The 15,029-nt window shown below is 38.7% G+C and overlaps 4 protein-coding genes across 6 annotated transcripts; 2 read left to right on the forward strand and 2 right to left on the reverse strand.

The window, feature by feature from the left end:
* Window positions 1–176: 176 nt before the first annotated feature.
* LOC130494772 (probable sugar phosphate/phosphate translocator At1g06470) lies at window positions 177–3,283 on the reverse strand (the record flags this gene model as incomplete). Of its 2 annotated transcripts, none has more annotated exon segments than XM_057000354.1 (10): window positions 177–263; window positions 343–527; window positions 621–633; window positions 756–856; window positions 989–1,056; window positions 1,311–1,360; window positions 1,470–1,555; window positions 1,721–1,890; window positions 1,977–2,527; window positions 3,086–3,283. In XM_057000354.1, coding segments are annotated over 9 exon segments (1,026 nt in total), but the record flags the coding sequence as incomplete, so codon positions are not given.
* A 1,319-nt stretch (window positions 3,284–4,602) lies between these two features.
* On the forward strand, window positions 4,603–6,748 carry LOC108820595 (uncharacterized). The gene is made up of 7 exons (XM_018593570.2): window positions 4,603–4,766; window positions 5,030–5,143; window positions 5,226–5,354; window positions 5,440–5,653; window positions 5,900–6,014; window positions 6,116–6,280; window positions 6,476–6,748. The coding sequence occupies exons 1-7, from the start codon at window positions 4,659–4,661 to the stop codon at window positions 6,510–6,512; spliced, it is 882 nt and encodes a 293-aa protein (XP_018449072.1). The 5' UTR covers window positions 4,603–4,658; the 3' UTR covers window positions 6,513–6,748.
* A 642-nt stretch (window positions 6,749–7,390) lies between these two features.
* LOC130505749 (ATP-dependent zinc metalloprotease FTSH 8, chloroplastic-like) lies at window positions 7,391–10,298 on the forward strand. Of its 2 annotated transcripts, none has more exons than XM_057000355.1 (4): window positions 7,391–7,540; window positions 7,917–9,409; window positions 9,484–9,724; window positions 9,815–10,298. In XM_057000355.1, exons 2-4 carry the CDS (start codon window positions 7,923–7,925, stop codon window positions 10,172–10,174), a joined length of 2,088 nt encoding a protein of 695 aa, XP_056856335.1. In that variant the 5' UTR covers window positions 7,391–7,540; window positions 7,917–7,922; the 3' UTR covers window positions 10,175–10,298. The 2 variants fall into 2 exon arrangements, with proteins under 2 accessions (XP_056856335.1, XP_056856336.1); XM_057000356.1 differs by having other exon boundaries at window positions 7,393–7,540; window positions 7,923–9,409.
* Window positions 10,299–10,312: 14 nt separating this feature from the next.
* LOC108820591 (probable alpha,alpha-trehalose-phosphate synthase [UDP-forming] 7) lies at window positions 10,313–13,845 on the reverse strand. The gene is made up of 5 exons (XM_018593561.2): window positions 13,690–13,845; window positions 11,405–13,429; window positions 11,039–11,312; window positions 10,629–10,965; window positions 10,313–10,540 (listed from the first exon to the last, which is right to left on the reverse strand). The coding sequence occupies exons 2-4, from the start codon at window positions 13,375–13,377 to the stop codon at window positions 10,654–10,656; spliced, it is 2,559 nt and encodes an 852-aa protein (XP_018449063.1). The 5' UTR covers window positions 13,378–13,429; window positions 13,690–13,845; the 3' UTR covers window positions 10,313–10,540; window positions 10,629–10,653.
* Window positions 13,846–15,029: the final 1,184 nt, after the last annotated feature.

The raw sequence follows: 15,029 nt of genomic DNA on the forward strand, positions 1-15,029 counted from the left end.
AGTTCAGAACTTACAATTTAAGCTTCACCAGTTAAGAGCATCCCTACGAATAAAAACTCACTGTAGCCTAATCTTATGAATATATATTTGGAAAGTACGGAAATGCTAGAGGTTATTATCACATCCGGAACATACTAACAAGCATAATCAGAAAAAGGTAAAAATGTAGTAAATACCACTATGGTGACCGCCTCTTTAACGACCCCCGCTATTGTGACGGTTACAGCACTAGTAACCGAAACAAGAATATACTCAGTTAAAACCTGAAACAAAATACTAACTAGTGAGCAAAAGCTAACGTGTTCATTCATAAATAACTATAAGTTGTTAGGAAATGCTTACCATGCAAAAAGCCAATGCTCCACCAAAAAGCATCAAGAAACAAGTTCGAGTAAAATGCGCTCCATTATCAAAGTATATGTTTTCTCTAAATTCACTCCATGGATCCAGAAGGAGAGAAAGAAGACCAGTCACTATAGCCATCACTGGTGCCACGTAACTCATAAATGTGAAGGGATTTTTCAGGCCTAGATAAAGAGAAGAAGTATAGATTAATTCATGAATTGTGACTTTTAAGAACTTAACAACGAAGACAAGAAAACACTAAGAGCAGAACTCACCATAGGTTTCTTTCTATACATCATGTTGTCATCAGGATGCACCAAAAAAATTGGAAAACAACAACCAAGTGTTAATACAGAAAGATCCGAGGTATAGTTTTAGAAGAGAATTAGAAACTGATTTGGATAAAATACCTGCAAAAGAACTTGGGTCATACACCAACGGAAACCGGACATGACAGCAGCGAGCATGACAAAAACGAAACCCCAAAACTCAAACTCTGTCTCCTTTGCAACTGGATGCAAATGAATACAAGTTAACAGTTTAGTTAGGAAAATTAGAACTAAGACATGTAGATGGATATTTGGCGAACAGGAAGAAAAAAATGGTTAACGTTGAAAGACGGGAGAATGCATCAAAAATGTACCTGATAACAGCACTCCTGCTGAGATAACTGAAATAATGCCAAAAAGCTTCAGGCTTGGAGACTCCAACCTTACAAGAGAAACCGTGTCAGAATAACACAACAAACAAAAATGATAGAATTTCTCCGTAATGAAAATGCAGCAAAAATTCAGTGTGATGTTTGAAAAAAAATTATCTGTAATGGAAGAATAATGTAAACGAAAGTAGTAGTAGTAGTATGTTTTAGTTCAAGCTATAGAGTCTACCATTGATAAATTTGTTAAGTACAGACCTTCAAGCATGGTTTAAATATCAAGATAAAAATATAGTTATAGATAAAGTACCTGAAGGCAAAAGCAAACAGAAGAAGAAATATTGGGGCTGCAGATTTGCACTGCAAATGAAAAATAATGTGAATTTCATTAGACAAGTCTAACCTTCTATCACCCACAAATTCCTAACAAGTTGCAAAGACCTCTACCATATCAAATTAAGCAACTAACCATTGTTGCAAAAGTAACCGATATGAAGACCAGTGACTCATTACTCAGATTTATATCCAAAGCAGTTGCAAGTGCTGTTGGTACAACTGTGAAAGGAAAGTCCATGTGGGTCATCAGTTCACAGAAATTCAAAATATTCAACTTCGAAAACTGAAACAAAAAAAAAACTAAATCCACGGAATGGATAAGGAAATGCTCATTAGCACTTAAAAGTAGAAAATGGAGTTCATGACATAGTTTAGTTAGTTTACCTCTAAGGAAATAGTCTCTCCATGATATGGCAACATCAGGTTGAAATCTTCCCGACCAATACCAAGTTATCATCTTTGATAAAACCGCTTGAATAGAAAAGTGAATGGTATTCATTAACAAGGGAGCAGGAAATTTCCCCAAATCATCTCCTAAGAGAGTTTTGTTGTACCTAGAAAAAAAGCCAACAACTTCAATGATAGATGTAAGGCAATAAAACAAGAGAAGGAGAAAGAGTAGTCGCAAAGACATACTTACAGAGTCAAAAATGTGCTGAAAGTATACCATACAAGTATAAAGAAGAGTGTTTTCAGAATGTCAGCGGGAGAGATGGCCTCTGTTGAGGCTTTAGGCAACGTTTCGAGGCTATCACCGGAACTGTAACCAACATCAAAACTGCTGGACTCCTTCCTGGATTCATTTTCAATATCAAAAGGCTCTAAAACCTCTTCTCTGTCTACATCTCCCTGACTGGATATAACCTCGACGGTGCTACTACCGCGTAGCTGTTTTCTTTGCTCCATCAATAATCTTAAACTCAACAGCCAACCTTTGTGGCTCCCATTCACAGACAACTCTGACAGAGCATGCGATCTAGTACACACAGCCTTTAATCACCCAACAGGGACTTCGAAAATTTTATCTTTGACCCAGTGGGCACTCACTATATATACAGATATGTTCTAATGATACAGTCTTCAACTCTCTCTATATGTCCCAGCAGATGAAGTGAATTCAAAGAAGGTATAAACCTCAGTTTTTGGTGAAAATATGAAATGAGGTTTCTCTGGAATCACTTGAAGTTTGACCTAAATTTCACAAACAGAAGCATAAGCAATCACAAGAGCCGCATTTTCAAACAAGGCAAGCTCCTAACACGCTGATGCAAAGATTCAAACACAGGATCTTCCAAACCAAACGAAAAGCCATGTTTTTTTTCCCTCAGAGTCAGATAAGAAGCAAAAGACTTTACAAAAAGATAATTTTTTTGAATACTTTGGCATATCAATAAGGGGACAAAATAAGTGAATAACTAGAGATGCCACATTAACGAAGAAGAAAGATAACAAGCTGCTGCTTCAAGTACAGATTAATATTAAGCAATAACGACATCAAGAAAGCTACTACGTCACTAGAATCTAGAAAAAACAAACAAATCTGAGTTTCGATTTAGCTCAATGAGATTTAAACTCTGACCAATTCCAAATCAGGGGAAAGCTCAATGATTCCGAGCTCAATAAAATTCAAGGCATTGATGAAAAGATAAATCCTCACAATCTGGATCAGGAATGAGCTAAAAAAAAAGAGGTCACAGATTCGAATCTCGCATAGAAGATGAAATTAGGAAGAGAGAGAGAGAGACCTACGAGGAGGGAGAGAAGTGGGGCGTGGTTGGATCTGATCGGAACGTAGGAGCTGCTTGTAGCTAAGCTTTGTGTGTTTTCAACTTTTGATTGATTTTTTTGTTGAGTCGCAACCGACGACGATGGTTGTTGGAGTTTGATGCATTTTTACGGAAACTATTACCGCTGCTCCGACTCTGTTATGACAATGCAACTTGCGTTACCTTTGCTGACAATATACTATTCTTGTCGATAAGAAACTTTATAATATATTTTTTTATAAATTTAATGGACTTCTAAAAGTATTATTCGTCTTTTAGAATTGAATGTACATTAATAGTTTTATAAATTAATAACACTATGGTAATTTATTAATTTATAAAATTATTAATTTACAAAACTTTATTTTTTTTAGATTTTACCAATTACAAATTAATCAGATTTAAAAAAAAATTTATAATATTATATTATTATTGGTATTTCATATAACTTAAGTGTTGTTTTAAATATAAATTTACTAAACACTATCAAAATATATTGAATTTAAGAAAAAACTGAGATGAACTATATTCTAAATATAAAAATAAATAATTTTTTTTGCTTATGTTTACATAAATTGTATATACAAATTACTAATTTATAATTTTAATAAGAATATATATTTTATATATGATTTTCTAAACTGTTATAAATTTATTATCTTATCGATTCATATCATATTTTAAAACAGATCTAATTTAGGATTAAAATTTATTAATTTATCGAATATTAATTTATAAAATTTATACGGTATAAAAAATTTTAGCTTGGTCTTGTTTGGATTTTTATTTTTGTTCTTTTGAGGTTTTTTATTCTGTTTGGAGTTTTCATACAAAACGAAATTTATCAGTTTAATTAGTGTGGCAAAGCATATAATTATAGGTTGCTTAATGGTTTGGTTTCAGGTCGTTTTGAGTAACAAACATTACAAGCAAAATATTAATTGCTTTCTTCCGTACAATCAGTATTGATTTTAGTTGAATTGTCATTCTGTCTAGCTAGTAGTATGATTGGATTAAATTTTTAAAAAAATAAAATTATCTGGCGAAAGTCCGAAATAACGTGTCATGGTCAGTCTGGTCATGGTAATATCCACATCTTTACTTATATTGAAGGTTGTATGCTTTACTGAATGACAATTCATCTGTACTATGATCACTTTTTTCTACGATACATAATGACACACGACAATAAGTCGTTCCCATATGTATGTATGTGAATGAGAGAGATCCATTATTTTGGTTGATTGATAAGTCGTTCCCATATGTATGTATGTGAATGAGAGAGATCCATTATTTTGGTTGATTGATACTTACTAGTCATAGAAATTTACCGCTGAGAGATTTCTTATTCACTGTATTTCTCAAAACGGGTCGTTGTCTTTGATGTCTAGTCTAATCAAATACCCACAGGCCCATCAAATCAATCCCCACAAGCCCACCACACTGAGAAGATATTTTCGAATGACGCGCGCAAAGTTAAAGCCACACACATTTATTTTTTCTCATCCTTTTGTTCACTCAGCTCATCCGAAAAAACCAGAGAGATAGAGAGAGATATGGAGCTCGATTCCATCACCGCTAGGCGCAGACTCGCTACCGTCGCCGCTCACTTCCCCTCAGCAACCAACGATCCCATCTCTGCGGCGCCGTCTCTCGTCCCCTTGGTAAGAATCTGGCGATTTTTTGGAATTAGGCTTTCTGGATATGCTTATCCTAGGGGGTTTTAGCTTTGTTGGACTCGTGAGGTGCTTTTATCTGATCTATGATCGGATGTAGAACGATCTCGATTCTCGATGTAGTAGTAGAACGATCTCGAGCCAACCACTGCTTTGCTGATTATGATTTTCTTTGATCTGCCTCAGATAGTTTGCTTTCGCTTCTTTCGTTTTTTGATTTATAAATTCTCTTTTTGTTTGTCATGCCTCAGAATTGTAGTAGCAGTTTGAACTCTGTCATCAGAAGTTGTGACAATAAAATCGCTTTTGCTCGGCAAGCATCTTCTGAACAAGGCTTCTTTATGAGGCAGGCTTCCCCTGACCAGGTACCCCAACTTCCCTTCTGATCTTTGTGAAGCTGAGATGCACATATAGTTTTGTTCACTCGTTTCTCTTGTCTTTGTTCAGTTTATACCTCAGTCTAGCGGCATCACTTTGAAGAACTCTGTCATTAGAAGAGGTGACAGCAGGCTCTATTTTTCTCGTCAAGCTTCTTCTGCACAGGGTCTTTTCATGAGGCAAGCTTCCACTGATGAGGTACCATATATAAAATCCTTCTTGTCTGGTGATTGAAATTGCAAATGATCCTATACTTTCTTTGAAAAGAAATTTAATTTTGCAGAGGACCATACCACAGGACGCTGCATCTACCAAGACGAATGGATTCCCTTCTTCTACAGAACAACCTTTGGTTTCCAGACCTGAGTACGCCTCGCCACATTTTTCCAAGCCCGCTGCAAAAGAAGACTTCTTTGTTTTGCCTGATTTGCTAAACCAGCCAAAGGAAAACTTGGAAAAGCCATATAACCCTGACCTTCCTAAGTTAGCCAATCCAGGTACGCATACAACTAAGCATAGGATACACTACTTTTTATCCTATAATCTGATACATTTCTGTAGAACTCAATGTTTTCTTATACTGCAAACACACAATTGTTCTATCTAATAACTAGCAAAAGTGTTTTGACATCGACCTGAATCTACTACAGCCAAAAATACAGACTCTAGCAACCCTACTTCAACCAAACACATTATTCATCGAAAAACATGGGAACTAATACAAGCATGCTTTCTTTTTGCAGGGACTGTCTGGTCTCCGAGTTTGAATGTTGCAGAATATGAGCATAACTATGTCGTGGCAGTAGAGCTACCAGGGGCCAGTATCAATGATATAAGAGTGGAGGTTGACAACATAAAGTAACTAAAACTCATCCTCACACATCTTTTCAATTTGTTCCCATCACACACACACACACACACTTGTATGCATTAGGTAACAAATCGTGCTACCACTGCAGCTTGACTGTGACAGGGAGACGCACAGCTGTCTGTCAAAAAGCTGATGCAGGCACCAAAGGTTCAATCTGTGGGTATCACAAGCAAGAAATACTACAAGGACCTTTCAAAGTTTCCTGGCCACTACCCAGCAACGTGAACAAGGATAACGTTTCTGCTGAATTTATGTAAGTAGAAACTGTACTTCTCTATAACCCAGCATTATGACTAGCTGTTTTAGCTAGTACACACCTCAAAAAGTAGTGCTTACAGATTCCAGTTTTAGTTCTTAGTACAAGTTACTAGCTTATATAAAGTTATCTAGAACTTGTCTAGTTTCATAGAGAGCACTAATACCAATTATATAATTGCATGTGGAGCAGGGATGGGCTTCTGAGAATAGTGATTCCAAAGCTTTGAGGGATCATTATACGTAAACGGTAAACAATATGTGTATAAAATAATGTTGTTTGTGTGGATGAAGAGAAAGAAAAGCAAAAACTGATGAGTGATATGTAAAATAGTATGGTGTTTATATATACAGACTGCAGACAGGCATGCTCAGTTAATAGAGTCAGCCATGTAAACAATCCATAAGTTTGTAAGAAAGAAAAATAACGTTTTTGATATTAATACAAAAAGCCAGAAAAATGAAATTCTCAATTCTATGATATGTATCTAGTAGTCCTAAAGCTGGAAAATTTGAATCTAGCATTATTGTCGTAGATAGCAGCATGTTGTTCCTGACCAACACTACAACGACATTGTATTTGTAGTTTCTTTAACTGCATAAGCGTTGAAGTATGACAAATTGTCAATACAAGATAACCTCTGGCGCTTCGGTGTTTTGCATGACTAATCCCGACCACAGAGATAAAGCTTTGACTAGAGAAAATTTGATCAGTCATTATTGTGTACTTTGGATGCTATGTCGGCAAAGATGTTATTAGACACTATCCAAACTCAATACGTTTTCTTTCTTTCTTTGGGATTTTGCCTTGTTGCGAAATGATGCATGGGGCCTTCCTTGTGCTACTAAAACTCTCTTCTTTTTGGTTAATTATACATGTTCTTGACTTCTAGAATAAAAATTATATCTCTGAGATGCATATTGTTCTTAACCTTTTATATAATTCAGTTCAATTTTACAAGATACTTTGTGTTTACTTAGAGATTAGATGGAAACAATAGATTTTCAGTCTTGAATATTTTTGTAATGATGGCAACAAAATATAATTTTTATTCTAAAAATATATATATATATTGTAATTGTTTCTATTTTATGCAAAATGAAACCAGCCACTTACAGGAAGACACGTAAGAAGTTGGGAAACCACATCTATTTTTCTTCAAAAAAATTCCAAGTCTTACTAGTTCTCTTCTGAAACCGAACACAATAATCGTCTTTCACATTAGCTTCTTCTTCTTCGTCTGTCGAATATCCACAGGTATGATTCTCTTCACTCATCTCCAGTAATCTCAAGCAGCTCTCTTCGGCTGTCTTTGCTCTGACTCTGTGTACTATAGCTAGTCCAATCTTGTCGATTCGAGTTTTTCTCTCTCTTAATTAACTTGTCAGAATTTTCTATCGAGTTTGGAGGGATATTGTGTGACACTTAATTAGTGTCTATTCTGATAGATTTTTATATCTGTTTCTATGCATCGCTAATGGTTACTCCATGTTGATTATACTGTTACTATAAACTTGCATGTTCAATTCAATCTGTTCTTCTTCCTTTGGATCTCGTGTTGTTTTTTCACTCCTTAGCTTGTAATCGTGTCTTAAACTGTTTTCACTGTTCTTATTGTTGAATTGATGTATAGTTTCAGATGGCTTCTTCATCGGCTTGTCTTCTCGGGAGCGGACTATCAACTAAACAAAGGTCTAAACAGTTTAGAATCTCCTCAACGTCTGCTTCAGTTAACAGGACATCAAAAGTTACTGTTGTGAAGGCTACTTTGGATGTGAACAAACACCAAGCAAGAAGAGGTTTCTTTAAGCTTTTACTCGGAAACGCAGCAGCTGCTGGAGTGAGTTTGCTTGGAACTGAGAAAGCAAATGCAGCAGATGAACAAGAGGTTTCTTCGTCTAGGATGTCTTATTCTAGGTTCCTCGAGTATTTAGACAAAGGGAGAGTTAACAAAGTAGATTTGTATGAGAATGGGACTATAGCCATTGTAGAAGCTGTTTCTCCTGAGCTTGGTAATAGGATCCAGCGTGTACGCGTGCAGCTACCGGGGTTGAGTCAGGAGCTTCTCCAGAAGCTGAGGGCGAAGAATATCGATTTCGCAGCGCATAGTGATCAGGAAGACCAAGGCTCTCCTCCGTTGCTCAACTTGATTGGGAACCTCGCTTTCCCTGTGATTCTCATTGGTGGTTTGTTCCTTCTCTCGAGACGGTCTTCCGGTGGAATGGGCGGTGGTCCTGGTGGTGGTCCAGGCTTCCCGCTTCAGATCGGTCAGTCCAAAGCCAAGTTCCAGATGGAGCCAAACACTGGTGTGACTTTCGACGACGTTGCTGGAGTTGATGAAGCCAAGCAGGATTTCATGGAAGTGGTGGAGTTTCTGAAGAAGCCTGAGAGGTTCACTGCGGTTGGTGCTCGGATCCCGAAAGGTGTCCTCCTCGTTGGTCCTCCTGGTACTGGTAAAACTCTGTTAGCAAAGGCCATTGCTGGTGAAGCTGGTGTGCCTTTCTTCTCCATCTCTGGTTCTGAGTTTGTTGAGATGTTTGTGGGTGTTGGTGCTTCGAGGGTCCGTGATCTTTTCAAAAAGGCCAAGGAGAATGCTCCGTGCATTGTCTTCGTGGACGAGATAGATGCTGTTGGTAGGCAGAGAGGGACTGGGATCGGTGGAGGGAATGATGAGAGAGAGCAGACGCTTAATCAGCTCTTGACTGAGATGGATGGGTTTGAGGGTAACACTGGTGTTATTGTGGTTGCTGCAACCAACAGAGCTGATATTCTTGACTCCGCGTTGCTGAGACCGGGGCGGTTTGACCGGCAGGTGTCTGTTGACGTTCCTGACGTCAAGGGGAGAACAGATATACTCAAGGTTCACTCAGGGAACAAGAAGTTTGAGAATGGTGTTTCGCTTGAAGTAATAGCTATGAGAACGCCTGGATTTAGCGGAGCTGATCTTGCAAACCTCTTGAACGAGGCGGCTATATTGGCTGGACGACGTGGAAAGACGGCGATATCATCGAAAGAGATTGATGACTCTATTGATAGAATTGTAGCTGGGATGGAAGGAACTGTCATGACAGATGGGAAGAGCAAAAGCTTGGTTGCTTACCATGAAGTTGGCCATGCCGTCTGTGGGTAAGTCAGAATCAGATCAGTACCATGTGCGTGTGCGTTATCTAGAGTTGATTCTTTTTATTTTGTTCTTGCAGAACATTGACTCCAGGACACGATGCTGTTCAAAAGGTCACGTTGATACCAAGAGGACAAGCGAGAGGTTTGACTTGGTTCATTCCCTCAGATGATCCAACTCTGATCTCAAAACAGCAACTGTTTGCAAGAATTGTTGGTGGACTCGGTGGTAGAGCTGCTGAAGAAGTTATCTTTGGTGAGGCTGAGGTGACAACTGGCGCAGTTGGTGACTTGCAACAGATCACCGGTTTGGCTAAGCAGGTATCTATCTATCTATCTATCTATCTATCTACAACAGTCCCCGCTTTAAGTTTTCTTCTGTTAGCCATCATGATGTTATATTTTTTGCAGATGGTTACAACATATGGGATGTCTGAAATTGGACCATGGTCGCTAATGGACTCATCAGCTCAAAGCGATGTCATAATGAGGATGATGGCAAGAAACTCCATGTCTGAGAAGCTTGCAAATGACATCGATTCAGCGGTGAAGGCCCTATCAGACAAAGCATACGAGATAGCTTTGGGACACATAAGGAACAATCGTGAAGCCATGGACAAGATTGTTGAAGTACTTCTCGAGAAAGAGACTATGTCAGGCGATGAGTTCCGAGCAATCCTATCAGAATTTTCAGAAATTCCACCTGAGAACCGTGTTGCTTCTTCCTCATCGTCATCGTCAACATCAACACCAACACCAGCTTCTGTTTGAGTAAAAGAGACCTTGTGTATATCCTAAAGATACTACTTCCCATACTGTGTGACAAGTATGTTTAGTTTGGAGTATATAGACGAACTCAGTTATATATATAAAAGGAAAGTTTACTTAACAAAAACTACACAAGAGAAAGAAGCAAAGAAAAAATGTATAATTAAAAATTCTCAACAAATGATGTGTCCACGCAAGCTATCTAAATCTTTGCAAAACATTTTTTCACAGTTCCAATAAACACCCGAATCCAACAATTCATAGTTTCTCAAGATCATCCAATTACAATAACAAATAGGTAATAATATTAGAAGAAGAAAAAAAAAAGCAAAGATCAGGAAATGCTGTTTTGCTTGTTACTTCAACATCCTGCAAAGAAAGATAAACAAAGCTTCACATCACCACCATTTCTTTCTGAGCAAAATAGAACTGAAACTGAGATCATAAAGGACAAAACCTTGCTAAGGACTCTGGTTTGGAAATCAAAGGGCTTCATCGAGTTCACGCATATTGAAGTTTGCAGCCTCTGATGCTTCAGCTAGAGATTCAAGCATGCTTGTCACTTCCATAGTATCGTCCAAATAATATTTAGCCTTGCTTGGCTTTTGCCCAACTGTGCATGCAAAGACGAGCGCATTGTCACAGAGCAATCTTTTCGACATGGCATTACCAATCGCTTCAAACATGTCCTCGTCGGATCTGTCATCTCCAATACATAGCACGAAATCAACTGGCTTTCCTTTGTCATCCATTGATGAAAATATCTTCTCTGCCACTGATCCTTTGCTCACTCCCTATATAAAAACATGAATTTGAGTGCCATGAAATAGAATACGAAAACCATCACATTAAACGAAAATCACTTACCTGAGGCTTGACTTCTACGATGTAGTGGCCGCTTTTGACTGCAACAGGCTCATTAGCTAAAACACTCTCTAAATGCTCCAACATTTCCTTTGCTTGCAAAGAACCAAAGCCAGAATCCGCATCCCTATATTGCCAAACCAGAGCACTGTCTTTAATTTCGATAGAAGAGCCATCCGTTGCTTCAGTGTACTGTTTCATTACAGGTTCCACGATCTGCATCCAACCAAAATCACAGCTCTGACCACATGTTTCCCATTCTTTGTTCCCTGGCCACCTATGAATACAAAGGCAATGTTATTAACACTGAAGGAGAATAATTATAACTACTTTTTTAAAATAAAAAAAAAAACAAGAGAAGGATTCTACTTTAAGAAGTATCCATGCTCAGCTGCAATTCCAATGTTTTCGCATGGAGAAAACCATTTGCCTAAGCTTTCCCTTCCTCTTCCGCTGACAATGAAAATCGAATTCTTCTTGTCCTCACAAAGCTCATTCAAGAATTTAAGAACTTCCTGGCTGGGAGCTTTATTGATGGAGTTCTGAGGCATCAAAGTGCCATCATAATCCAACAGTATCGCTCTGCTTTTCGCCCTTTTGTAGTCCGACACAATGCACGGTATTGAAAGCTTTCTAAAGTTAGGATCCAAGGCCACAACTCTGAAACCAAAACTGATCCCCATCCCCCAACACCTCTTCTTGAAATGGTCCACGCATATCCTCTCCAGGTCTTGCAGGAAACTCCTCGACCAAAACGCAACGTCGTGAGTACTAACATACCGGAAGTGTTTCTCATGCCTGAGCTGTTTCTCGGGATCACGCATCGAGAGGGCCTCGTTTAGAGCTTCTCCCGTCGCTTCCACGTTCCACGGGTTCACCCTTATAGCCCCACTGAGCGAAGGAGAGCATCCAATAAACTCAGACGCAACCAACATACTCTTCTTTGGACCATTAAAATCTGATTCAGACCCGAGCAGACCCTGTCTGCACACTATATATTCATAGGGTGTAAGGTTCATACCATCTCTAACAGCTGTAACGACTACACACTCAGCGATATGGTAATAAGCAATGATCTCATTTATCGACACCGGAGTATCAATATATACGATGGGCTGGTATCCAGGCTTCCCAAACTCTTCATTGATCCTCTTGCAGCTTCCTTCAATCTCACCGCGTATCTCGTCTATATCAATACCTTTACCCCTAGCAGGATTCACAATCTGAACCAATACAGCCCTTCCCCTCCAATTAGAGTGCTGATTAAGCATTTGCTCCATCGCTAGAAGCTTCAAGTTTATACCTTTGAAGATATCCATGTCATCAATACCAAGCAGCACTGTTTTACCTTCGTAACGCTTCCTAAGCTCCATCACCTTACCTTCCTCCTCTGAGTATCTCATCACAGACTGAATCCGACCCATGTTGATCCCCACCGGCATGATCTTTATCCCCACCGTCCTACCGTAATACTCCAGACCAATGTATCCTCTCTTAGACTGGTACTCAAGACCCAACATTCTACTACAGCAAGTGAGGAAGTGACGAGCGTAATCAAACGTGTGGAAACCGATAAGGTCACTGTTCAGCAGCGCCTTGAGGATCTCTTCACGGACAGGAAGAGACCTGTATATCTCGGAAGAAGGGAACGGACTATGGAGGAAGAAACCCATCCTAATCCGGTTAAACCGTCTCCTCAGAAACGTAGGCAAGACCATCAAATGGTAGTCATGAATCCAAACATAATCATCATCAGGGTTTATAACCTCGATAACTTTCTGGAAGAAGAGCTTGTTCGTCGCCACGTAAGCCTCCCAAAGCGACCTATCAAACCTCGTGCCGTGATCAGCCGTAAAGGGAAGCATGTAATGGAATAACGGCCATAACTGCCTCTTGCAGAAGCCGTCGTAGAACTTAGACTGCAAATCAGGCGGGAGAAAAGTAGGAACGCATTTGAACTTATCCAAGAGTATCTGCGCCACGTCGTCCTGCTCATACGAATCGACGTCAACGCTCAAGGAGCCAACGTACAGCACCTCCATATCCTCAGGCAAACCGTCTTTGAGCTGGAGATACAAAGCGTCTTGATCCCAGGCGAAGCTCCAGCTCCCGTTTCGTCTCTCGGCCTTCAAGGGGAGACGATTAGCGACGATGATCATCCTATCGGAGGAGACGGAGGAGGGGTTGTCTGAGGAGACGCTGTAGGCTTGATCGTCGTCGAACTCGGAGACGTTTCCGGGGACTGTCATGACCCTAGGGAGACGCCTGCGTGGCTCTCTCCCCATTACAGGGAAGTTCCCTGAAGCCAAGTCTAAGAGATTCGTGTACGACCTAGATATCATACTTCTTCTTCTTCTGCTTTTTCTCCAAATTGGCAACACTGATTCAATAAATCTGAAATTAAGAAAAATCAAAACTTTATCAGTTATTTGGATACCCATTAACCCTAATCGAGAGCTTGAATCAAAAAAAAAAAAAATTAAAATCGAACGAATTTGACTCATTTCATCAATCATCGAAGAGCAAGATCTGTGAGATAACAACCTAACAGCTAAAAGGAGAATCTAAATCGGAGGGATCCGATCCCTAAATTCAGCAAGGACCCAGAAAGAAAAGACGAAATCGAGAATGAATTTGGATTTGGAAAAGCCCACCTTGTTTCGTTCCTTTGTAGATTGAAGAATATGTTAACTCTGTGACAGAGAGAGAGAGAGAGAGAGGGTTGTGAGAAACAGAAGAAGGGGGATGAGAATCAGAAGAGGAAGATACGAGTCGAGAGATGAGAAATGAGAGATGATACGTTTCTCGTATACTACTACTACTTTCACCACCGAACCAAATACACACAAAAGAAAGATACAGGCTTCGTGCTAGTAAAGCCCATTAACAGTTAAATGAGGCCCAATATCTGCTTTTGTCCTGAATCCTAACGTTGGACCTTGCTTTGAAATGCAAATGAGGCCCAGATGATATAACAGCTGCTTTGTCCTGAATCCCAACGTTGGACCTGCTTTAAAATGCTCCTGAAACGTCTTCTTCTTCAGGCTCCCAAGGTAGGGAATGTGGATTAAATCAACCTGTCCCCCATCCATGTTTCAGTTCATAATCAATTGTAACGAATATGTTTTTGTGAGAAACTATGTACATTCATGATAGCACTAATTTCTTTAGCAACATAATTTGCATATTTTAACGAATATAGTTTTTTTTTTATCATGAAAGATTGAGATACATCAAATATGTTGAGATTTGTGAGTTTAGTAATTCAATACGATTTATATCATTGCTAAGTGGTATAATCTTGGGTCAAAATTGAAACTATGGTACAAGTAATTTACTGCTCTACTATTTTTTTCCAACATTACTATAAATATATAAGTACATCATAGAAAGAATATGTTCATTGTTGTGTACGATTACTTTTCACCTGTTCCAACATAATCTTCAGGTAATTAAATAGAAAAATCATTGTTAGATACAACCACAATAGACAGAATACCAGATTATAAGTCGGGATAGCCTATGTACGTTTTTGACTTGACATATAGACGTATTAAGAAACTTGGTAAACCAAATAGCATTGGCAGTTTGCAGTGGGATTGCTTAGTTAAGGGGTATTAGTATTTTAAGATTTAGTGTTTATGATTTAGATTTATAATTTATCCAAAGGTTTAAAAACATAATATAATTTGATAAATATTTTATTTTATTGTTTAAAAAATTTTGAATATGAAATAACAGAAATAGCATTGACAGTTTGCAATGGATTGCTTAGTTAGATCCCTCATTTGGAGATAAATCCAATTTAAGTGTTAGCTGGCGAGTAGATAGTAAGTAGTAAACAAGTGCTGCTGCTATGATATTAATGTAGATGGAGAGCATTAAAGAAGAGTTGGTGAGCTGCATTTACCAAGGTGGACCACGACGCAACAGCATTAGCCCTTGTATATATACCCATATCTGTTCACTCTTATGTTCATACAACTTGTAAGTT

Source organism: Raphanus sativus, unplaced genomic scaffold (assembly GCF_000801105.2).
Source record: "Raphanus sativus cultivar WK10039 unplaced genomic scaffold, ASM80110v3 Scaffold2555, whole genome shotgun sequence".
In the NCBI taxonomy this organism is placed as follows: Eukaryota; Viridiplantae; Streptophyta; class Magnoliopsida; order Brassicales; family Brassicaceae; genus Raphanus; species Raphanus sativus.